The sequence below is a fragment of the Chenopodium quinoa genome, unplaced genomic scaffold, assembly GCF_001683475.1.
Source record: "Chenopodium quinoa cultivar QQ74 unplaced genomic scaffold, ASM168347v1, whole genome shotgun sequence".
Taxonomy (NCBI): domain Eukaryota; kingdom Viridiplantae; phylum Streptophyta; class Magnoliopsida; order Caryophyllales; family Amaranthaceae; genus Chenopodium; species Chenopodium quinoa.
This window is the reverse complement of record NW_018743382.1, coordinates 33,283-59,991: the sequence shown is the minus strand read 5'-3', so window position 1 is coordinate 59,991 and position 26,709 is coordinate 33,283. Positions and strand designations below refer to the sequence as shown.

Below are 26,709 nucleotides of genomic sequence, written 5' to 3'. Positions count from 1 at the left end.
TCTTCTTCATTACTAATTAACAGTCATATTAATCTGGCTCTGGAATTCCAGAGTTCAATTTTAAACCTTGACAGTAGATTCATCTGCTTGTTTCTTTTACTTGACACTTGGTTAGATCGTTGTTGTGTTCTTTCTATGGAGTTATGCCTGGGCAAATTGTATATACTTTGTATATTATAGTGTATATTAGTACATATACACAGGCCGATATTGGCGATATATAAATCATTCTCAACAACAGCTAGGATTTGCCGCACTTTCTATGATAAAAGCTGAACCAATGAGCATGGAAGAATACATTACAGTTTCAATTGAGAGCAATATAAAGCTATTAAGCAGTACAATAATGATTTTAAGCCAACTCAGTTGCGCGAGAGAATGGGGACGCAAATGAGTAAAGAATGTATTACTATGCTTTGAATGGAGATCAATAATGTCTGAATCAAAAATTCTTTTGATACCGCCTCAAGCTTCTACAGCTGAGTCAAGTTCGAGACAACTTAACCGTACCGTCCCAAGAAGATGCTCAGGAAGTTCAGTCTCCTCATTTGCCTGCAAAAATGACTAAAGTCAATATAGGCTATAGTTTCCCATGCATAACTATAACCCAGGCTAGCTAGCATAAAAAATGAACAAATAATAACACAAATTATTTTCTTCTAGCATTTTGATCTCTCGAGAAGTATCCCAATTTTCACTATATTGGCATATGCAAAACAGAATCTTACACTTAAAAATAGTAACCTGGTATGGACCTCGTCAACAAAAGGGTCTGGGAATGTCAGATAAGCCAATGAAGAAAACTGAAGGACAGGCAATTATCCATGAAAAAAAAAAAAAACGAGAAACAAAAAAAGCAGATATATCTAAGCATGTGATATTGATTATCATGCCGGGCCTTTTAATATTTGGGTTTGTGTTAAATAACTTAAATTACAATCAAGGTTGTACCGTTGTAATGGGTATATATGGTGGTCTTGTTTTAATTCCACTACAATTTATTTCTAATTAGTTGGTGTTTTAATGTTAATCTAGTAGGAATATTCCAGAATTATATTTGGGTTTTTATTTTCAGCTATATAAAGCCATATTATGTAAAACACTTTTGGTTTTTTATTATGACTTGGTTGGAAGGAGATAGGAAGGATATTAAATAATGAATTTGCATGACAATGAGGCATTTGATCGTAAGGGATGGAGGAGGAAGATTTTTTGTTGATAACTACACGGAATAATCACTTTTGGTTCATGTAGCCGACCCCACTTATGGGATTAAGGCAGCTTTGATTGATTGATTAAGTTAACATTAGACAGAAAATTGATAAGTGTTATGCTTGCTTATTCAGTTTTGTTAAAACCAAAAATACTCAATTTGTGTTCATCTTGCTGACTGCAATTGACAAGAAACCCTAAACCTTGTGAGGATTGAGTATTATCATCGTTCCTGTTTTATTGGGTCTATTTAGATCCACATTAAATTCATATCAGAATAAGGTTGTGAATCCTTCCGCCCTGCGTTGAATTTATTAACTTGGTAATATTTTTTAAAAACTCTATAGAATGTTGCCGTGAGATTTTGCCTTGTTAATTTGTTTCATGTTCATCTCATTAAATTGTTGGAGTGCTGGAGTTACATATGAAAGTGCTATATTAATTTAAGTGAGATAGCATTGACATTTGTGAGATTTGTTACATTTCTGGGCACAACAGAAATTTGGAGGCTTTTGTTTTATTTGCTTATGTTGATATTGACTTTGTTGGAGTTAAATCTTGTTCATTGTATGCATTATCCAAATTTGATTGGAGCATTAAATATTGGTGGGAAATATATGGGTTTCTGGTGTGAGACTAGGGATGAGGATAAATTCAAGCTTAAAATTCTTTAATTTGATGGATTATTTTGTCACAATGTATTTAAGAGATGTGTTGAAGAAATCGATCAAGCTTATAGCATCTTCAAGTTTATTGATTCAGGATTTATTCCAATTGTGATTTCGTCATTCACAAATTGTGCTATGAAGTGGTGGAGAAATTTAATACTTAAATGATTTCATGAAGGTTAACCTATAAATCTATGATACATGGTTTAAATTGAAACAAGAATTTGAGCATGAACTTTGGTCAAAGACTTGCACAGAATATTGTTAGTGTGATTTGTGTTGTTGAGAACGGGATAAACAACGGTCAATTTTAAATCTTACAAAATATATGACAAAAATCTTACAAATATTATTGAATCTTTGGAGTTACTTTTAAGGGAGAGAAAAGAGTTTGAAACAGATGAAATAGAATCAAAGGATACAACATTTGAAATTTTACTGGAAAAAGGAAAAAAATCATTTTGACCCTTCGACTGATTTTGTACAAGGTGAAATATCTCATAGAAAATTATATGTGAAAGATTTTGATACTATTTATGAGCCACTACTAGATAGGTTAGTCCGTTAGTTCATACTTTTGGGGTGGAGAAGGGTAATATAAATCTTATTTTCATGAGGCTGTGAATAAAAATGCACCTCTGGAAGCTACTTTAAATGTTCTTTGTAGAATTCCCTCAAAAAAAAAAAAATGTTCATTAGAACTTTCTTCCTTCCTCAAAGACACTATAAAGTCAAAGATACCCATGGTTCTTGTATGTGATTTGAATTCGTAAAATGGAAAATTTATTGCAAAGAAGAGGAAAATGATATGGTAGGGAAGGGGAGCTAAATATTAATTATCTTACAGGTTATTTTATGTTTGGGTTTGGGTTATTTTATAAATCAAGGTTGTAATGGGTATATTTTGTGGTCTTATTTTAATTCCACTAAGATTTATTTTAATTAGTTATTGTTTTTATTTTAAGCTAGTAGGATTATTCTTGAATTACATTAGGGTTTTGTTTTCAGCTATATAAAGCCATATGATGTAAAATTAGACAGATTGAAGTTTATAAAAATTGATAAGCGTTATGCTTGTTTATTCGGTTTTGTTAAAACCAAACACTTATTGCGATTTGTGTTCATCTTGTTGACTGTGATTAACAAGAAACTCTTAAATCCTGCAACAATTGAGTATTATCATCATTACTTTATGGGTCTATTTAGATCCACATCAGCATGGATGACGAACAATAAGCATGAAAGTAACCGCTAATTGACGGACTAACTGAAAGAGAGAGATTTCAAATGCTAGTATGCAACATTGAAATGGGCAGAAAAACTGAAAGAAACAGACTCCGAGTCAACAAGATTATAATAACAAAAGAACAACTGACAAGTGAAGCAGAAGCACTAACCTCTATCAGAATTGCAAGATCAACCACTAAGCTTGTGACATATCCAAGGACAAGACCAATAACACTTCTAGCAACTGACGAGGAGCCAATATCCACATCAATCTGCCATATAAACATAAAAAGGGGGAAAATGAAAACTGCGTAAGTAATAAGTACCACTCATTTAAAAATCACATGCTAGTATAACATTCTTCTTATTACTGTCAGAAAAGCTTTCACACAATACACACATCAATTTGGACTTAGTAAAAACTAAACAAAATTAAGGATACCTGAATGACAGCCAAATAAAATTCAGAAAATCAGTGACCAGTTGAACTACACATCAAATCTATGCAGAAACATAGAGTATCACTTCTAAATACAATACTTATGACCCCTGAATCAGTTTCGCAAAATATTAATCAGCTAAATCTCTATATACTCCAAATCAAATATATATACACCCCAATTCAGTTTCAAGAACGCATCTTGGAAAAAGGCACATCTTATGTCAAACATTAATGATGTTTGAAGTGCAGCTCAGAGATGGAATAAGCATCAGATATTTTTTAATCTAACCAAAAAGGTGTGTCAAGTGCATCTGCCTTCAACGTATTTAAATAACAACTTAATCACCTCCAAAAAGTTGTCTTGTCTCAGGTATCTGCAGGTCACAGCTTTACCCAACAGACAGGATTTTGTTCCTACCGCACGTTTAACCATCCAATAGCCCTGAACCAATACAAGAAATTAGTTTCTGAGTATTGTCAGTTACAGTCAATAAGCTTCCCAAATTTACTGAACATGCAACGAACACTTGCATTGTATGAGCCTATATTGTATTTACCTTCACAATGCTTGGTATGAGCTTGAACCTTGAATCACGGAATGCGTCAGTCCCATCAATAAATTTGCTCAATAATGAATCTTTATTTACAGGCCTGTCAGAGGCATAATAAAAAACCAGATTGTAGTTTGGTTTGGCTGGAATCTGGAACAACAGGAGCAACTCTAATTTAGTTGAGGTTGGAACTACTAATATGGAAGTAAATAAGAAGAATATAACATCATGATTGTATTCCAAAGATTCAGCATATAATAACACCTATTAGCAGTCTATCTGTATAGAATCTTCTCGTCAAAATAAAAGCTACCACCCTTATAAATATTTAGAATTATCAAAGTCCAAATTCCTAGGCATTCCAGTAGATCTTCAATTCTCTGATTGTACCAAAATCTTAGTCGTCAAAACTTTGAGAAACATTTAAAAGACTAAAGCTAAAGATACATCTAAATGTATCGTTAAATAAAAGATCCTACATTTTCAATGAATTATTTTCCGCTCAATTCAAACAGATGAAATTTACTATTTTTTTTAACTAATTAGGAAGCAGGAAACTCTTCAAGTATTAACAACCAAAAAGTTGACACTCGCAATTCTACACCTATGACTGTTCAGCTGCATAGAGAAGCACTCTCAGTTTATGGCACAAGTGCACAGAATAAAAGGACAGCTTCTGCATCACCTGTGTCTTTTTTTTTTTTTTTTTTTTGAAACAACTGCATCACCTGTTGACTATTGTAGATCATTCTTATTTATTTTGGCCAAGTAGCCAACAGAAAGTATTTTCCAGAACAGTAATGATTACTTGATAAACATAAATCTGAGTCATAAGCATAGGAAGAAAAACTAGTAATAAGAGATGTTCTAACATGAACATTTAAAAAAAAAAATTAAAAAAAAAATCCTATAATCAAAGAGGCACATTCTCGAATGCGCAGCTCATGAAAGACTAATCTTGAGATCAGGGTAGGGGAACAGAAGAATAAACCTGGACAAACATACCTGGAGATTTAAAACGAGAATGAATGGAAGTTTTCTTCCAGCTTCTGACTGAAATAACAGAAGAAAAGGTGAGGTAACAGAATTCTAAGGCCTTAATTAAACAGAAACTAAAACATAGTGAGTTAAAACACATACTAGGTAAACTCAAACCCCCTTTCCTCTGGTTTTCATACCTACAGTAACTTAGTAGAGGGGTTGGGGGGGGGGGGGGTTTAAAATCAACAATTAAAAGTTGAGCTGAAAGCTAACTTGAATCTATTTGCTATGTCAGATGCAAAGTGGGTTGTCAAGGGGTATTTGAATTACCTGAACAACACAGGATGGACGCAATGCAACCTTGTCAATGCTCTGGTCAGCCTTGAGCCAATCCACAGCTATGAGCTTTAAAAGAGGATCTCCACCTTTTACCTTGAAAAAAAAACAATCAAGATTTTGTTCAGCTATTCATTAAAAAATACAACCCAACAAAATTAAATGTAAGATATACATCATATAAAAATAATATCATTGTGTGTGCATGAATAAAAGTAAAATGGACTCCAATCTGCTGTATATAGATACGCTATGAAAGTCTGAATCAGTATCCAGTCAATTGCCGGAATTAAGGATCTAATGAAAACTCCCATTGTAGGTATAAGTCTAAAAGAGATTCTATGCTATTGTGTAGTAAAGCCATGACGTTATGTACATCTTACCACTTAACCTGCTCAGGGCAGGAGCTAATTGGGGAAATGGTAACATATGGCATAATACTCCAGTAAACGCACTAAATGTCAATGATGCATGAACTTCCTTCTATCAGATGATAGACTTCTTGTAACTATGACAGGATACTGAAGGGTTTTCTACAATAATAAGCCTTGTAGACGTCTACCAAGATTGGCTAACTTGTGAAATATACATCTTGTGGAAAATATGTTTATTTGTCTGTTGACCCCCCAGTCCGTCAGGAAGAAAAGCTCAAATCGAAAGAAAGGGAAAGGTCAAAGGCTATTTTAACAGATGAGGCTGAGAAGGAAAGTAATTAAAAAACAGTTGGACATAAAATCAAGAATTAACCACTTCTGTGTGTGTGTGTGTGTTTTTTTTTTTTTTTTTCCTCTTACGACAAAGGCTAAATCTCTATGAAACATTGTTTTCCTGCAAGTAAACAAAAAGAACTATTTCAATCTAACTGCTTCAAAATTTGAACTACAACCTACTTATAGAATGGGGAAGAAGCGTATCTTTCTCAACATGAACAAAAAGTGGACTAAACTCTTTCTTACCAGGATTTCTCACATTTGATAACCCATAAACATGATGATGATAGAATTAAACGTGATGATAGAGGTGGGCCAGTGATTGACAAAAACCCAAGTCAATTTCAATCAAAGCTAGCCATCTTCACAAAAAAAATAATTTCAATCCTAATGGATATCTTTGTTTTAAATAGATACGGAGAAATATGGTAAGATTTCTGCATTATACAATCAAACCCCCAAAATAGAGAGAGACTTGTATACAGCTGATACAAGGCAGCTGCTAAATAAACCCATCAGAACTACAAATTCTATCAGAAACACAACTCGTGTCTGGTAAAATTCACAGTACAAAGTGACAGATTATAATACCCCAAAGGAAAAAGACAAAAATTTGCTGAATGAAAATAAAAAGCATATTCTTATTCAATAATCATCTTAGGCAGGAAATTTAAACCATTGATCTGCAAATGGTATTCCCTTTGTTCTTTGCACATGTGACTGGAAAAATAATTAAATAATGCAAATTAAATTTTGTCTGCGCTAGAGTGTTTTCATTTGGATTCTTACACCAACAAGTACAACTTTTAAAAAAAAATACATATATGGACCCTTTTGTGTACTTCATTAACTTGACAAGAAAATTGGAACTCATTTGGGATATGTTAGGAAATAAACTAAACTTACCAAAACCAACGAGGTAGAGTGTTTTCATTTGAAAAATACATATATCTTTTATTTATTATGCTTTCCTAGCTAGATAGGTTTTGTAATTAGGAAACTAGGAAGAATTTAGGTATATAATCAATCTAGGAATATTTAGGCTTAGGGAGCAAGCAAACAAGTAGTTCTTGAAGAAAAATCTATATACACTTGTGATGGAGGATGGTGGCACACTACATAATCATCTAATATAGTTAAACGGCTTGATCTCCCAATTAAAGAGTTTAGATGAGAAAATTTAGGAAAAGGAAATTATATTGTTGACTTCTCTCCCTAAAAGGTATAATTTTGTAATAACAAGTTTACTTGTAGGGAAGACAACTTTGGTAGCCCTAATTAAGGCGGAGAGATTTATGAAGCAAGGAGGATATTGTTGGTTGCCTTTGGATGATACTGTGGTAGCCCTAATCAAGGCAGAGAGATTTATGAAGCAAGGAGGATCGTAAATCCATCCACGTTGAGAAATTGGTAGCCGAATCAAGTGGTGGCAAAAAGTGGAAAGACAAGAAGGCGCCAAGGCAGGCAACCCTATTCAAACAATGTAAATTAAGTACAAGGAGGACTCGAAGGGCAGAAGAACTTAGGCCATGTTTAGTTTGACTTCTTTTTTTTCCTGGACATGTTCAGTTTAACTTATTTTTCTTTATTTTCGAATAAATAAATTTAGATCACAAAAAATAAGTTCAGACAAGATCAAAAAAATTATGAAAGTTACATATTAATAAAATAAACATTATTACGAATCTAACAAGACCCCACTTAATATATTTTCTCTTTATATATAATATACACATAAAGGTCAAAGTTAGGTCAAATCAAACAACCAGATCAAATAACATCAGCAAAAATAAGGTGAACAAAACAAGGCCTTAGGGGCGGGATTGTTGTGGCTCTCACAGTGAAAGAAAGTAAGGATTCAAAAGAAACTAATAACTATCCTTAACAGGTAAGAAGTGCCCTAAATCAACTGCAACACAATCTTAATCAGTAGCATTGAATGAGACAAAAAATAATTCAGCAAGATAGAACAAGGATTGTTGATATCAGTTCACTGTCTGTTATTTCCATTGCATCTTACGGATACTAAATTGTTACTGCAAAACAACAGATGCATAAAACACTAAAGTGCTAAAAGATGACTGCTAAGGACTTTTTTTTTATTATATAAATGATGAGTAAAAGGTAAATGAAAGTTAGGAATAATAAAACTTACTTTGACATAGTCTTTCAAGTATGTATCTCCTCTAATCATGAATCCCGCGCCACCTGGATTTGTCCAGCAATTTGTGTCATCATCATCTTTTCCTTTACGCAGTGAACCATTAAACTTGCTTGAATCGATTGACACTGGGGGTATAGCTGAATCTAGTACTTTGCTTGCATCATTAGCTGCAGGATGAGAAAGCTAGTAAATTATTGATGGATTACAGCATTACACTGCATAATATGGGGTTATAATAAACAGCACATCAACATAAAGCATATCAGTAGCAACTGAGCCACAAATGAAGTAGTAAGGGTTTGTCTTTCTAACAATAAGTTTTATTAAATCCTCCCTCCCGCTTTATTGTTTCCAGTATAGCTTGGCACTAGGTGTACTTTCCCCTTTCAAAACAGCAAGATACTCAAGGAGCAAACCAAATTCAACAGACATGCTACAGTAAAAACGAATATCACAGCCTTATCAGTAGAAGAACAGAAAATATGAGATGATGCAACTGTCTTCTTCATGGCTAAAATACCAAAAATTGAAGGAAAAATAAAAAGGCTGATCCCCAATTGTGCTAACAAAACCTCAAAACGAGGTGAGTGAGCAGCTGAGCAGATATTTCTTTGTTAACGAGAAAAAAAAAGTTTAATTTCTACAGAAGTACAGATTGAAGGAAAGCATAGTTTCTAGTACAATTGATGTACCTTGTAAGAGAGTCATAGATTATTAAATCTTATTTGTGAAAAATGACTAGTACTAGCAGCGTGACAACTGAATTGGAGGATATTCATGAAATATCAACTAATAAATTCAAGTAGGTGGAGTAACAGTCAAAAGTTACACAAAGATATTAAGAAAACAGTAAGTAAGGGAACCTGGAGACTTCTTCAAAGACAAGCTTGCTATGTCTGATGATACATTTTCCAGCGTCACAAAGTCCTGACACAGCTTATTGATTTAATTTATAATAGAGGGGTCTATTGTATTTATCCAAACATAAACAGAAGAGTTCACACCTTCTTGTCAACTTCAATATCATCATCACTATCTTCACCGTCAGATGTTTCTGTAGCAATCGCATCATAAAACTCTTCTGCAACGTCGTCACATTCACTGCTGGAAACACTATCACTGGAGGAATTTGAATAAAAATCTGCTGTAACTGAATTATTTTTAAGAATTGGATTTGCTCCAATATATTCCTTCAGACCTATACAATGAAAAACAAGAATATAAAACAAGCCATTCACTCTCCCATGAAAAATGGAATGTAAGCACATTTTATTCACCGAAAGGCATTGCATTAAAGATTGCATAATCAATGTCTTGCGACTCTTGCTATCATTATAAACACACAAGTTAATCTTTCCTATGAATGTGTTGCGATGATTATGCATATAATGATCCCAATATCAAATCCTAACATAGCTATCCCGATTCTGATCAATTAGGCAACATGCTTTGATTAATACAAATATACAATAATGGCATTATTACTGGGAACCTATCAGGCTATCATAGATAATAACTGCAGCATGAACAATAAGAAACCCGGAATTGCCACAAAATTAAAAGTCACCGCTCTTTAAATAATTCTCCATAATAAGGTTAACTGCTTTACAATGTTGCTACTCAAGCAAGACAATACTTGAAAATCACAGGAAGCAACTTACCAGCAACTTGGCACAACAATGCATAAGGGATAGATTTCTCAAACTTTGAAGAGCGACTTTTCTTCCAAGAACCCCAGCTATCAGATTGTATCTCCAACATATGTGTCACTAGACATCTTGGAGATTCGGCTGTGGCATCAGATGTGTCCAAACCTTTTATCTCCCAAGTAGAAGCTACACAAAAAATTATAAATAAAAAAGCTCTTCACAATATGGAAAGAGCAATAAAGTTACAGGAATCTATGCAGTAGCATCTCTTAAACCTGAGGAATGGATGGCACCTTAAGATAAATAAAAATGAAAAAAATAAAATCTATAAGAATTTGGTATAGATAAAACACTTACGGATAGAATGCCATCCAGAACAATTTATAATGATGGAAGGTAGGCATAACTTTACTACTCTCTTTGACTCTCTTTCAATTATAATCCCTCCATTTCAAATAAGTTATTCTCTTTACTAATATATACATCAAAATGAATCAATCGGATCGTGTTAAATTTGTTTCGATTGGTGATATTTAAATTTTCAACTTGTTATCACTTTTTTTTAATTATTTTTAATTTCAAGGCTATATACATTAATTATTTTTAATTTCAAGGCTATATACATTAATGACCGCGTTGGACTCCATTAAAAAGGAAAGTTGAACAGCTATATACATAAGGAGGAATGATTAAATGTAAAGCACTAGCTAATCCCATCAACCTTTCCCCTGCAAGCCCAAGCAAGACTCTTGAGCAGGATTTATTAAGGACAAAAGCTAGCAGAAATTCCGTCACAGGTTCACACAAGAAGCTCTGGAACTCTGAACCATTAATTTTGTCAGTCCAATCACGGATACCAAGCTTACAACACTGTAAACTTGCATCATAGTGTAGTCAACCAAATTGATGACCCGTGATGCAGAAGAGGCTGGGAGAGGGAGAGGGGTGCAAAATAGGCGCCTAAACTCTTTTACTTTTGGCATAATCCTGCAAATTAAAATGATTAAAAAAAATGAAATAAAATAATAAAGGATTTTGTGGATAGAATTTGTAAAGCTATGGAGATTTGTGGACATACTGGACACCACAAGTCCACAACAATATGGCTTTCGGAAATTCATCACCTCAAACAAAGATTGGTGGAGTTCTACTAACTAGTGTCACTTTTGGTAATCACCTCTAGCATAGTCTACGATGTCACCAAATCTGTCAAGTGTCATATACTATATTGGAACATGAGGGTAACCCTACTACTTTTTGTTTTATCTGCTGAAGCTAGGTGCATAATTTCTTTCTATATCCTTTTTCTAGGTTATCAGCTACAAAATAACTAGGGAGCAAATGGAAGCAATCTCTATTGCATAAATGCATGGATAAGGGCCATAAGGCAACATCAAATCCTTTCCATATTCAGTATTGAAAGCCTCTCAGGAGCGTAGATTTATGGTGATTTTTTGTCACATTTAAGTTTGATTTTTTCATCTTCTGAATTTATATATGCACATGTGATCGAGCAGGCCAGAGCAATTGCTATAAATCCTTCTGTAACTGCTCCTCATTAAATGTCTATTGTTTTCTGTATGCTATGAGACTAAGAAAAAAAAAAACCTGTTTAGTGTTTGTATGAAGAGAGAAATAGTAAAATTGCACTGCATGTATTTAAAATTTGAGTTGGAGAGGTTCAAACCATTAGAAAACTGAGCTCCTCCCAATAAATACTCAAAGACAACTAAGCCAAGCAAGTATGAATTAGTAATGAATACTTCCTCTGTTTTTTTATATTTCCAAGAGTTCCAACACACCTTCTTGACACGCTATTTGAGCAATTTTAAAATAGGAATGACATGCTTCCTCAATTCTCCTCAACTTCCAACGTGGGAGAGCCATAGGCAACTTATCTAGTGGGCTCACGGTCTCACTTTCACCTGGCATATTACACCATTCTTATCGATGGCTTAGTTTTAAAGGGTGCAAGGTGCACCAAGGCTCAAAAGTCCTTATAGCTTAGGCGCAAGGCAAAGACGCGCGCCTTTTGTAGGTGAAGCGCACTTAATTCATATAGAAAAGAAATTATAATTTCTATTAAATAAGTGTAAAATTGGAATAATGTGAAAAGGTGAAAGGACCGTGTGATCAATAGCTAGAGTTCTTCAAATCAAATTGGGGGATATGGGATTTCTCTCACCTCTAGAAATGAATTTACCTGCCTGTCACAAAGTCCCATAGTGTTTTATAGAATATAACAACTTATAAAAAAGCTATTGATGCTTTACAACATAAGGTGCAAAGGCGCCAGAAGCAGCCTAGAAAAAAAAAAGCACAAAGGCGTGCGTCTCTTGTAGGTCTTTAAGCTTCACATAGCTAAGGCGCCATATCTTGAGCCTCATTGTGCCGTGCGCCTAGGCGCGCCTCAGGTGCGCTTTTTAAAACTAAGATTGATGGTAAAATTATTTCAATTAATTTGTCTGTTTACCTAGTCTAACATCTTCCATCAAGTGCATGCCAAAGTGTTATGTTGCAAGTTAATAAAACGAAGGGAGTATTTATATTCTAATTGAATGGATCTTTACATGTGTACTCCATCATTTTATTACTATACAGTCAATCCAACTCTTACAGGATGCAAAATTTAAACCCTATCGAGCCTGTATTATACGGAGTATTCATGTAATTAAACAACGAATTATATAATACTATCAGCACTCAAATTGTGAATCAATCTTGTGCATTAGGCAATCCATAAGCTAAAGGGAGTCACTATAATACCATCTGTTATTTATATTTTTTTATTAATTTGGATAGTAATTGCTACATCTAAATGTTATAAAAATGAAAGGATGAGGAAGAAAATGTGTAGCACGGTAGAAAGGAGCTATAAAACTTGAGAAGAAAATGGCTTACGATTTATTTTTGTTCGTTGATAGCCAGGTCTAGCAGGACACTTTTTATGTACTGCTGGGAATTGTAAAATTGCTGCATCCATAAATAAAATTAGTCAGTCAGGATTAATAAAAGAGATAAACTTAGAGAACAATAGGAAATTTAGATATACTCCCCTATCTATTAACGCTCTACAGCAAGGATATGCTTGGAATAAAATTCTAATATCTATGGTCAAAACATAAAAAAGTAATTTTAGAAGCTTTGAGAAAGATTTACGAACTATATGTTCCATCTTGTCCGTGAAACCATTGCCTTGAGAACACAAAGTCCCTTCTGGAACTCCACCTACGTGAGGAATAGCAAGCACACATATTATTCACACATTATCCATCAGGAATTTTGCTGATAAAGACTTCACAGGACAATTGAAAGTACTAACTTAAAGAAGAATGAAGAGCAATTAGCAGTGTGTAAAATTCGATTGTTTTAATTTGGTTGACATAGAGTATTCACAATTCACTGCACATATTGTATATACCACATCAGGGGTAACGAATTTATAGCCTATTCTGTGTTAGGATTCTTATATTGATTTACAGTTCTAGACATCACAATATCTTCTAAAACCCAACCTAATATTCTCCAAACACATACCTAGACTGCAACTCTCTATTCAGTTTTTCTGTGGACAAATCTCAGTACATTATTAGTTGAGTCATATTAACTTCATATAATCTTAACTAACTAAACACAAAAAATCCAACTCGCCTCTCTCTTTCCTCCTCTCTTCTAGGGTTTCTCCATAATCTTGGTCATTTTGGAAATTAGACTATTTCCAACCCTTTTCCCTTAATTTTCTTTAGTTTTGCTAATTAGGTTTTCAATAAAGGTACATGAATAGTGTAGATATTCGTTCGTCTCCCTATGGTGGAGTCGTTAGTTTTTGTTAGTTTTAGTTGTTTGTTTATGTTTAGGGTTTGTTTGTGTGTTAGGGTTTATCAAAAAGGTAATCATCTTTTGCCCTATTGTCCGTTCGTTGGTAAAGATTTGTTCGGGATAACAACGTTTGTCAAAGTTTTCAAGTGTTCAAGCGAATCAGATGAAAATCATCCTTACGGCTACAACATATCGTTAAACCGTCTCTCCGAAAAGGCTGTACAGCGATGTGTGCAAGAGATCTACCACAGTGCAAGATCTTTTCAACGATCGTAGCTTTGATGAAGGAAACCCTAATTTGATTCAATTTTATGTATTTGTTAATTTAGATTTCATGTGTAGATGCCGGGTGGCTTTTTATTAATGAATTGATTTATTTCCAAAAAAAACAAAATACTCGTATTAACTTCATATTGGAGAAATTCAAAATATTTATCAGCTTGTTTTGCATGCATCCATGTTGAAGCTACTCTTCAAAATGACCCTTTTTTTTATAATATAGTAAAGTTCCTTATACGAGTTAAGTAACCCTAATTAAAAGAGCAACTCAAAGCATCAAAACACTAAATCTAACAATAAAAAGGTAAATTCTATAGAAGTGGGTCGGTTGCACAAAAATTGTTCTCATGAAAGGTGAATATGAGATTTTATAAACATTTATAGTATGTTATCAGTACCAATGCCAACTAACATCCTTCTTCACCTACAATGTAAATTTCTCAAGAAGGGTAATAGCCACTAGTCCTGGGGATTCGAACTTCTCCGCATAGTGTTTTAATTTGTAGTAAAAAAATATTGGTATTTACACTGAAATTACCTCATCTGATGGGTAGTATTTTTTAATTTTGAAAAAAATCAAAAAATGAAGTTGGTGTATCGGAAGCATGAGAAATTTCCCTCAGAGGTTTCCACAAAAAAAATCTTCTTTCTCCAAATATGAATATTCATACATAGAGCTATCGTTTCTCTAAGCACTAATTCCTTACCCTTCCTTTTTCAAGGTTTGTGAAATTGACCAGCTACATTGTAGAATATGCTTCCTCCTAAAACTTTCACCAGGGCCAATTTGATTTTTTTTTTTTCTTTCCTTTTATTTTCCTGGAAGAAACCTATGTTTTTGAGATGAGCTCCTTTCCTTTTCATATTAAACCAAAAAACAAAATGGAGGGGGGTACAAAAAGAAAGTAAATGATTGTTGTCGTACTCCTTTCATAAATGGCTAACAGCGAGGATAAATGCAATGAACCAAAGTTAATATTCCACATACAGCTTGTGTAAAGAAACATTCTAGCTTTAATGTTCTAAAAGTTATGAAAAATGTAGATTAGAAATTACTATGTAGAAAAATGTGAAAATGCAAGAAATTTAGCCACCAGAATGTAATTTCTAGCAGCACAACACAAAGTGACAAAACAAGATGAGATAGGGTGAAAAGACAAATATATTACCAAGTGAAATATTTCGGATCATATGTTCCATATACAACATCATAATTCCCATCTATGCTTTCAACAAGCTCCAAGTCACTAGTCAACATATCCCACCTGTAATGATGCACAGATGCTACCCCATAATTAGTTTAAATGTATAGCATACTCATAAATTCTCAAAGTAAAATGATAAGAGAAAACAAAATTAACATATCCCTCAATAAATTTTATAAAAAAAACAAAAGACAAGGATGAACAGAGAAAAGAAGCTCACTCATATCTCCTAGAGGGTTCAAGGCTCATAAGAACCTCAAAGACAGTATCCGATTTGGCATCAATTATTCCCACAGACTTCACAAGAATGCCTCTACCAGCCTAGTATTTTAACAAAAGAAAGCGTGAATGAAACTTTGGCAGAAAATAAACAGGAAGCATATTACAGCTCCTTATTCCAAAAGCTAAAATAAGGGAGTGAGCAGCAAATAACCGAAATAGGAATAAAAAAAATTTGCAATCAGATATCAGATTAAAAGTAACTAAAATCAAGAGAAATAATGATCCTCCACAAAAATTAACAAGTAGAAAGGTCACAAATTTCTTGGCAAATGAACTCCGTAGGTCCAACCATGATTGGTATGTTAATAAATTCGGTAGTTTCCCTCCATTGGAGTCCATTTTCAGATTACTGTCCTCTCATGCTTGAGCATGCATATTAATTATAGTAGAGTATTGCAGGATTTTTTGGTATATAGTGGAAAAGTAAGGAAAAGAAATCGATTGATGGGGGTAGCACATCCATTACATATAGAGAGGCAGTGATGGAACCCACATCATATGGGATGGATGAGATAAGCAGGGTGAATTATCCATTTTAAGTAACAGGATACTTATTTGGTGATTGCATTTAAGGACGGAAGGAGAAGTAAACAAAAAAGAAAACCTAAATAATAAAATTGGGCCTTTAAATTGGTTTTTAATGCCCTAGACTCAGTTTTCTAAAAGAAGCAAAATTAATCTGGCGAAAAATGAGCTAACCTTGTTTAGTTCACCTTATTTTTACTTAATTCAGAAAAAATAAGTTCAGATCAGATCATCGTTTTATATGCAATTTTTTATCGCTAAATATCTTTAATTTCGTAATGAAAAAAATTATGCAAATTACATATTAATAAAATACACATTATTACGAATCTAACAAGATCTCACTTGATATATTTTTACCTTACATATTATCGTACACTTAACGTCAAAGATTGGTCAAATCAGAGAATAAGATCAATCAGACCACATCAGACTAGATAAGCAAAAAATCAGGTGAATTAAACAGGACCTAAGTATATGGAAATAACAATCTGTCTTTTCTTCATGGCATGATCCCATTTCCAAATTTAGAAAGGGTGCACATGCATACAGGGAGGATATCTGCATTGGTATTAATTACCAAGAGCATTCAGTATTCCACTATGACAGCAATTGGTTGATTGCTTCCCATACTACATCGTTTTTCATTCACATTAAGCATGCCCCCTGCTTCCTAGATTTTATTCAATACAGATTTTTCCTATGCAAGTTCAGCAGCATGGAAAAGCAAGATTGTTAAGAGTCAGGAATGAAATTAAGTGGGGGGAAAAAAAAAAAAAAACCCTTTTTCACATTGTCAGGGGTATGAGCAAATATAACCACAAGACTGGTAAAAATTATAAAGTGTAATTGAGAAAACAATATGACATTGTGGATACCTTGGACTCTACAACATCCTCAAAGATTCTAATTCCTGCAAATGAGAAAGCAAAGTATAACCAACCAAAAGCAAAACAAAAAGGAAAAAGCACCACAAGAATCAATAAAAGGATATCATTGTAAATTTGTTGCCAAAGATTAGGCTTGTCCTTGAAAAATTGAAACATTATAGAATATATTCTGGAAAGATCATAAAAATGCAGAACAACAAAGCTTGGAATGTACCTGCTACTATAGTTGGAATTTACTAAACAAATCTTCACCATTACCTTTTAGATAAACAAAACTTCACTATTAAGCTTCTCCCCCCTCGAACAAGTTCACAAAAGAAAAATGGAGAGGAATAAATAAATAAAAAGCTATTTCAGTCAGATTTATTGTATGCATCTCTCCTTAATTAGATCGTCAAATTTGTAGTGGTGTGTTCCTCATTTCTTTGAATATTTTTTTTTTTGGAAATATGGGATAAACTGACAAGAGGGGATAAGGCAGGAAACTGCTAGCTACTTAGCTAGTGAGGCCCCAATTCTTAACTGGAGGGAACACCAAACAACAAGCCCTGAACTCATGGTCCTAGAGTTCAGAGGTGGAGAGCTAACCACCGCTTATCATCCTAATGCTTAGATGAATATTAATTCTTACAATTTCTTAGCTACACTGAATATTTAATTGAAAAAAGTCAAGATTAGAAAATTTATGGCTAATAATCTAAAGCCTGAAACAATCTTATATCAACCTATAGTAATTCTATGTTGAATTACAGATACTACAGTACTTAAAACCTTTTCTATAGCTGATTTGATATATGGACACACAAGGAAACTGGACAATGCAGTAAAGAAGCTAGGAAACTTAGAGCCAAATAATTTACAAGAACAACTTATCAATCAGAACTTAGAACTCTACAACCTTAATAACAAATACTAACCATTCATGGTGCATACGCATTTCCATGTATGTGCTTCAATTGCATCAGCATCTCCATCAACTCCCATATAGCCATCTGTCCGGGCATTCTCTGCCAAGGATGATGATTGTCGCAAAAGTGGCTCTGGATTAGAGAAATGAATAATTATTCCTCATTAAAAGAAACAAGTTCCAGAGAAGTTCTTATATGTCCAAAAGTGTTTTAACATTATGGGATTAAGACTTTGATTGACTGATTGATTAGAAGCAACATACTTCCACAACATAGGTATATCTGTAATATAAAGCCATACAGAATCCGAACGCATAGACACTTCAAAGATTTACCTTATTAAAATTCTAGTGAATATAAGGAAAACTTTATTACTTTCCTGACCAGCCATTCACATATTCCTACAACTCACCAAGTGGCAACCCTCTCTCTGTCCCTCTTCTTAAAAAGGAAGAGCAATTCTTTTCCTGTTTGGATTTGATAAATATGAGACTTAAAGTAATGAAGTAGGTTCAATTTATTTATTTAGAGCAAAACTAATATAAGCTATGACAACTGCACAAAAAACCAGGTAGTTCTGTTTATTGTCTAAGCTTTTCTCCTTTTTTTTTTTTTCCTTTCTATAAGTAGTTTAAATTAGCCAAAAATAAGTACCCAAAGTGTGTTGGAACTTAGAAGGTCACGCTTGTTGTCATGAGGAATCAATAATTCTTTTACTGAAATATAAAGACATTAAAATTAACATAGAAGAAGAAAGGATGTGATTTCTACTGTTGTTGGTCCCTTAATGTGTAGCAGGAAAAAGAGTAGTGTTGATTAGACATTGGGCATGATGTTGGTTTGGAGAGAACAGAGGCAATGAAGATCTTATACCACAAATTCGGAAGTGAAGATCTTTTCGTGTCAGTGTTCAAGTTACAAAAACATAATAAAGAACTTCCAAAAAATAAGGAAAAAGAACATTGAAGTTGAATAGGGAGGTGATCCTGCTTTAAACTAAAAGTGTTAATTAAACCCATCAAGCTTTTTGTGGAGTCCAGGGCAAGGGATCAGCTCATTTTCCAGCAATTACATCGCTACCAATGATGAGGCCTAAACATTAACACAGGTTACACAGGGCACTGATCTATCGCTTTTTTTTTTTTTATCGTACAGCATCTTAATAATATAAGATTTAGTTAATTGAAAAATATTAGGCGCAAGAAGAGTACTTGCATATCCCAAACTATATCCCAAACTATATGGAGCAGCTTGTCTAAGTTTTATACATTGCACTGGAGCAGGAATAGCTTCTTTTGTTCTACCCAAAGATGGAATCTCATTTCAGAAAGTACTGCATTAGTTGTTTTAGAAGAAACCACTTTAACAGTACAAATTGCCATCCTAGTGCCCTGCTCCCTAACCACCATATATTTTTCAATTTTTGCTTTTAGAAGATGGAATCACCATTTACTGCTATACCAGTTAACATCAACTAACCTTGTCCGATTTTTATAAGTTTTATGAAGCCATGAGCATATTTCCTCACCCTGTGGCGATGTGCGTCAAGATCAATCCTTTCCACAGAAGAGAGAAGATTATAAGTTATTCAAAAGATTGATAACAACCCAATAAAATGGAAACATGTAAGGCATGAGATACTGGGTCAATAAACAGGCATTGTAACTATAAGAAAGCATGAGAAATCTGCAGTTTATGGAGCACACTTCAATCAATGCCGTCTGCCAATTAGTGATATGTTCCAATTTTGACAAACTGTTGCATGTATAAAGAGACTAACTGAATCTATCTCCTAGACAAAGAGAGGTTCAATGCCCTCAAACAAATAGAATCATCAAAAAAGGCAGATTAGAGCCGGAAAAAACTAATAGAGCTAGAGATCCTGCATGACCTTATACACTGGAATGAGAAAGGACAGATTACAGTCATCATGCAGAGTATAGCTCTCTGACTTTACACAAGCTAGAAAAAAAATATATAAAATAAAATAAAAATACCCAGATGGGGCAAAAAGAACTTTCAACCTTCTACTCTACCAGCACCAGTGACCTTAGGCATAGCCCCAAACTAAAACACCTGCAGATGGCGATCATCGTTTTCACAATCACCTAGTAGCAAGAAGTAATCTCTTCTTTCAAGTACATCTTTAGTAGGAGAATAGACAAGTATAATTGAAAAGAAGTAATCTAAACTCTAAAGCTAAAAGTCACCACTAAACTTCAGATACGTCCAACTCAAATCAAACAGTAGGTTATAAACAAACGGTCAAGCAAAAAATAAGCAAAATGAAACAAGAAAAGAAAGGTCTGCACAAATTGTCAAAGGGTCAAAAAGTAAACTAGTCTTCCACCACCGATCAAGCATCAGCAACAACTTACAAATGTACTTCTCACAGTTATCTTGGCATGATTTGGATCGGGATATATATTTGAGATTCCAAGTGATATATTCAATATTTGACAGGCCCACTTTTTAACTACTAACTAACTGTAAGCTAATGAATATATCAACTACCTTCAATGCCTAAACTTTTGAACTTAATATTGATCATATGGGACAAGTAAATGGAACAGTTGAACATACAATGATGATGTGACCTTTTTTTTTGGGGGGGGGGGGGGGGGTAACAGGTGTGCCATCACAACTTATGAGCAAGAATGTGCTTATTGAGGCATTGAGAAAGATCACATAAAACAGAATCCAATCTATTATACCAAGACAAGATATACCTAGGAACAAAGACAAATGGAACCATCCAATGTGTTCAATCCATAAATCATTACAATTACAAGAAAGAGAACTCTAGCAGGTTAGTAGAAACAGGTATTCTTTGAGCCACAACAACCTAAGCTTACTAGATCAATAATCTATACAAGAATCAATATTACATGGATAGTAGACATACTCGGCTTCCAAATTCAGCTTGTCTCTGGCTCTTCCACCTCTTGAAAGCTCATATTCTGCCTGTGTAAACGAAGTAAACATTGTGATAACCAATAAATAAATTAATAAACATATGGGTGGTACATCCACCTTAGAGAGCATAGCATCATACTTTTCACCAAATCAGCTTTTACAGATATTTAAGAGGGGCATTGGAAAGGAGTTTCCATTCTTCAACAATAATTAACATATATTGGATGAGAAAGTAATAATTACAATAGAATCAGATTTAATATCATCTAACAATGTGTAAATTAAGTAATAATCTTCACAGCACGAAAGAACTTGCTAAAATCAACATCAAGTTTTAATTCAATACCTGTTGCTTTGCTTGCTCAAAAGCTTCCAACCATTTTTGAGCGTCTCCAGCTGTAGCACAAGCAATCTTCAGCAAAGAAAATAATCAAATTACTCAAAGAAATTCCAGTTCTACTACCACCCACCCAAAAAGAAAAGGCAACTCAGAATATACAAAGGCAATAAAGTAATCAATATGAATGCAACTACAGAGGCAATTCCATGATAAACAATACATTTCATTATACTTTGCTGTCAAATTAGGACAAAAAAAAAAACCCGAAGAACCAAAAAACAGAAATCCATCGATAAGGAACAAGCGGCAATCAATAAAAAGGCTCCAAGAGTGTGAGACTGAAGAAAAGCTAATAACATCAATGACTCCCATAAAGTAATCAATGAAGATTCCAAACTACAGAAAATTTTGTCATTCTTTTCCAGCCAAATCAACCACAATATATTATGTCCTTCCTGCTTATTGAACTTCGTATAACAAATCTGCAGATGAGCTAAAAGAGAAGAAATAGCAATAAACCCCGACAATACCATATAACCTCTACTAAAGCAAAATCCTCTAGACATTAAAAATGGAGTAATTTAATAAATTAAACATGCCAATTTTACAACTTTTTAGGGTTCTTCTAACTCCCTATATGGCTATACTTGCCACAAAACACACCATCAGGAATTCAAGATCCATTACTGTGAAAGTTCACATAACCAGGTTCCATTGAATCGTGCAAAGATTTTATAAATTCACTTACTTCTCCCTTCTTTGATTCATCCAATCGATTGTAGAATCGAAGAACATGCAGATCCTATTAAAACAAAAAAAAAAACAAAAGAAAAGTGAGTGCTTATAATAATCCTCAGAAATTAATTCAGAAGTTGATAATGAGCTAGAACTAGGACAGAAAATATAAAAAAAAGTATATTCAAACCCAAGTGCCTTACACTACTATTAACCTTTCGGCATCCCAACTCTTCTACCATAAGAGTTTGTCCCACAACACCTCTCCGTATAGGTTTCTGCAACAAGAATACAATTAGTGCAAATGATGCTTATGTTATGTTAGTTATTAAGATAGAAAATTCATAGAGTCATGTTTAAAATAAAGGTGTTTAACCATGATCCATTAATTTTGGTGACTCCCACAAACGTATCATGGTGCATCCATGAATATGATATTATGATCCATTAATTTTGGCGTTGTCCATAATTAAACAGAAGAGTTTAGGCTCTCTCTATCAATGATCTTTCCCAAAATCTAATATCAGCCTAAAACAATTTTTAATTGTCCATTGTTAAACTCCTATTATCCCTCCAGTTCTATGCTTCGGTTACATCCACATATTGTTTTAATCTAAACAGCCTAGGAAACAGCAACTCATTTGAAGTTGAAGTTCCATAGCGGACACATTCATCCTGTATCTACACACAAATTCCATCATCATTGAAATAATACTCCCTCCGTTTCAGAAGAGAATGATGTTCCTCTTTCGTAAATTGATGCAAATTTTTACCCATCCTTGACCGCAACAATTTTTAATCCCACGCTAGCAAAAATTATAAAAGTTGGATATTAATAATCTACCTACCAAGTCGAATAAAACTAGATCCCACATGACCATATTTGTTCTTACTGATTAAAAGAGAAATGTAGAAGATTCTCTCTTTTTTAAAAAAGCTTCCAAACAAGAACATGATTGTGGAACGGGGGAGTAGGCAATAATTGAACAACATCAGCATCTTTGTCAAAGGTTTTAGCTCAATTCTTCAAGGTGAAGTGCATACTCATAGAAGGCAATTATGCAGGTCTCAAATCATTTGAAAATTGAGCAATATCACAACTCCAACATCAAATTGTAATAGAAACAAAAATAATAAAAAGAAAAGGAGAGAAGAAAGAACTGACAATGGCAGGATGATCATGAGGATCACGCTTGTACATCTCGACATACTTGCCACGAACAAACAAGAAGCGAGGATGACAATATTCATGGCCAATCTTATTAGTACCAAGATGAAATACCCAACCAGAATACTGGAACTTAGGTCTCTTCTTCTTCAACTCTCCGCTCAATAACAGGGATGATCCATCTCCGTCAGACAGGGATCTCAGCCTCATTGGCCGCGACATGATTGCCGATCTCAGTTCTCTCAGTTTCAATTCTGGGAAGCCCCACCCATTCACTGCTTTTACAATTTCACATTCGACACGTGGCTGGTTTCCGCTTAATTTGTGTCTTTCTTTGATGGAAGGAGTATGTTTTCTTTATTTATTGCTAACCTACCATTATTTATTTTTTTATTTAATTTTTTTTGCTTTTTAGACGCAAAACTTGATTCCCTTTCTTTTGATGTTGATTAGTACATTACACATTCTTGATTCTTCATGCACTCACTATGGGATCAATAATTGATTGAGGTGGCGGATTTGGAATGTATGATGATTATAAATGAGTATATAAGTCTAAATGAGTTACGTGCGAACAATATATAAGTCGAACGAGTATATGTATTTTCATATACAAACGATTTTATTTATTTAGTTTTAAAATTTGAATAGTTTAAACTCTGTGTATTATATAAACTTACGTAACAAACAATAACCAGTTAAAAAATCCTCCTCTCTCTCTCCTCCTTTTTCTCTCCAAAACTCTAGCCTCCATTGTTGAATTTTGAAGGACCTTCCATCGATTTTAATCGGTGGAAAGCCGATGGAAGCCCCAATCCTTGTTTCTTTATTGTTTTTTTAGGTTTATAATAATATTTCCTCCTTTTGGGAGGAACTTTTCTCCCTCGAAAGAAAGGGTTTCCGATCTCCTTCGAAAGACAAGGGTTTTTCGACCTCCTTCGAAAGACAAGGTTTATCTCCTCTTTTCAAGGGAGAAATTTTTTAGTTTTGAATCCATGGTAGCAGATCTAATGGATTGTCGTGAAATTATTTCATTGGTGAAAAAGTTATCAAGTTTTCGAATACGAACAGATGAATCAGAAGGAAATCATCCTCACGGCTACAAATGATCGTTAGATTGTCTCTCCAACAAGGCTGTAATTTTCAGCGATATAAGCGGGAGATGCTCCGCAGTGCAAGATCTACTCGACGATCGTAGTTTTTATGAAGGAAAATTCTATTTGATTCAATATCTTATGTATTTGTTAACGTCGAATCTCTATTGTACATGTCGTATGACTTTTAATTAATGAAATATTTTTGCTATTCAAAAAAAAAAATATAACTTACGTTTATGAGGTGACTTAAATGGTTTAGGGTTGAGACATTACTGCTTAAATGTTATGATAAAAAACATAAAATCCTTACTTATATTTTACCTCAAAAGACTAATATCATTAACAATTTAGTGATTACACACTTTGGTACCTTGTAACCTTGTATCTAAACTTGAGGGTGTGGGTTCATAAATGAGAAAAGGTATAATACAATCTAGCTAACTAAATTTATAGCAAAAAAAAAAAAAAAAAAAAAAAAAGGTATATAAATCTAATTTGAATAGCAAAAGGCATTTACAACTTTTTTTTTTTTAGGGGAAAGGCAATTTACAACTTTACTCACATATATATAGAAAAAAAAAATATTGAGATAAAGTAATTGAAATTGGATTAAATGATGCCGCCTAAATCTCGATAACGTCGGTATGCAATATGGATTACAAGGTATATAACTATACGAATAGTTCTTAAGACATTGTGTTAAATTTTAAGATGATATGAAATGGACTTGAGCAACCTGAACAACGAGGAAGAGAGTTTAGTCCACAAATAAGACTAAGGAGATTCCATATTAAAGTGTAATACAGTAGGCCAAACTCCTCTACCTTATATACTTAAAATAAAAAAATAAAATAAAATAAAAATAAAAATAAAAAAATCCTCTACCTTATATAGTGAAACTATCTCCCTCTTTTCTAATATGGGACACTCACAAGTAGATTACAATGGATTTCAACATTCCCCCTCACTTGTGAATGTCCTTAGAATTATTAAAAACCAAAAGATACAATATAATCCTCATTGGGAATGAACATTTATCCAATAGAGACCCTTTAACCAAATAATCAGTGGCTTGACAAATGCCCAGTCATAAATATCCCAACAAATCTATACCAAGAAGAAGTAAGTCGACAGCTTTAAATAGTTTGTGCTTCCATTAATGACAGCCGAACTTTTTAGATGATAAGGAAGAAAAAGAAAAAGGTAGAGAGGGAAAGAGAAATAAGAGGAAAAAATCAAAAGAGGAATTTGTAATTCTCATTAATATAATTGATCAATTAAAACTGAAGCAACTGTTTAAAGGAAGCTATTACAATACACACTAACAACCAAGAAGATTTGTTATAATAAATCAGGGTCGACCCACTTTCTAACAACCAAAAAAATTTGTTATAACAAATCAAAGTCGGTTATTGGGCAGTGCAAACAGCCCAACAACATAAGGCCTTGCATTATTTGGAGCCCCAAAATCTAAATTTTGGATAAAGTAATGCAAAATATTCATTGAGTGCAGCTTTTCAAACAAACATGTTTTATGTTTGGTTCTCATTTCCCCACATATTTGGCTCAGTTTTGTAGTATCTATTTTTTAATTCCCTATACTTTTGTTGTTTGGCATAATTTGTTTAGTCTTAATATTTCCTTTTTTTTTAACTTTATACCCTTAAAAGTAGTGAAAATTTTACCATACAGCAGGTGGTATGCTGCTTGGTACATCTCTTTGAAAATCACAGCAGCTACTTTCTTCCTTTCTTTTTTTTTTACCTCTGTTTTACGTGAATTACGTAAGAGGGTCTTTCCATATATATGTTGATTGAGATCTTTCCATATATATGTTGATTGAGATCTTTCCATATATATGTTGATTGAATTAGGATGTTCATAAATTAGAAATCACATTTTCAATTTAGATATGAATTTCTAGAGAGAGAATATTCTAGAGAGAGAACTTCATTGATAGAGAGAGAATTTCAAGTTTTTGGAGAGAGAAAATGGCTGCTCATGAATTTAAACATGATTTCGATCGTCGATTTGCCGGTGATGATGATCATGAGAATGATGATGGTGGTGAATTTCATGATATTGTAATCGAAGGAAAAGGTAAATATATTTTTCTCATTGATTTTGTAATTTTATTGAATTTGATGAATGTAATTGGAAATTTTATTGAATTTTATGCAAATTATTAATTAATTGCTAAATATATATATAATTGAATTGAATCCTGACCTTGTTATTGTATTTATGTTAAATTTTAATCAATAATTATTGCATTAGTTTATGCTCTGTTATTTTTTGAATTATACAATGGTTGAAGATGATGTTCATTCTAAATTACATTTATGTTCATTCTGCTCTGGTTTTTTTTTCATTAATTATACAATGGTTGAAGATGATGTTCATTCTAAATTGCAATTATGTACTTTTACTGAATTTCTTTTTTGTCCGTTTATAATAGTTACAATGTTCTTTATTGTATTACATTATGTACATTTGATTTAAACTTTATGTTCTTTATAATATTATACAATGAGCATTACATCAAAGTTATATTTATCTTTATTATAATATATTCATTTAATATAACTACAATATTCATTTATAT

At 33.4% G+C, this 26,709-nt stretch overlaps 1 protein-coding gene across 3 annotated transcripts; it reads right to left on the bottom strand.

Moving 5' to 3' along the window:
* Positions 1-225: 225 nt before the first annotated feature.
* LOC110738256 (protein ENHANCED DISEASE RESISTANCE 2-like) lies at positions 226-23,508 on the bottom strand. 3 transcript variants are annotated; one of them, XM_021918632.1, is made up of 22 exons: positions 23,005-23,508; positions 22,043-22,117; positions 21,853-21,906; positions 21,111-21,176; positions 20,754-20,812; positions 19,328-19,404; positions 17,858-17,947; positions 16,929-16,963; positions 15,464-15,564; positions 15,208-15,303; positions 13,104-13,168; positions 12,842-12,913; positions 9,953-10,126; positions 9,296-9,489; positions 9,155-9,218; positions 8,283-8,458; positions 5,412-5,513; positions 5,106-5,153; positions 4,107-4,250; positions 3,896-3,991; positions 3,278-3,379; positions 226-552 (listed from the first exon to the last, which is right to left on the bottom strand). In XM_021918632.1, exons 1-22 carry the CDS (start codon positions 23,227-23,229, stop codon positions 466-468), a joined length of 2,202 nt encoding a protein of 733 aa, XP_021774324.1. In that variant the 5' UTR covers positions 23,230-23,508; the 3' UTR covers positions 226-465. The 3 variants fall into 3 exon arrangements, with proteins under 3 accessions (XP_021774324.1, XP_021774323.1, XP_021774322.1); XM_021918631.1 differs by having other exon boundaries at positions 17,858-17,980; positions 22,055-22,117; positions 23,005-23,506; XM_021918630.1 differs by having other exon boundaries at positions 17,858-17,980; positions 23,005-23,503.
* Between the last annotated feature and the right edge of the window lie 3,201 nt (positions 23,509-26,709).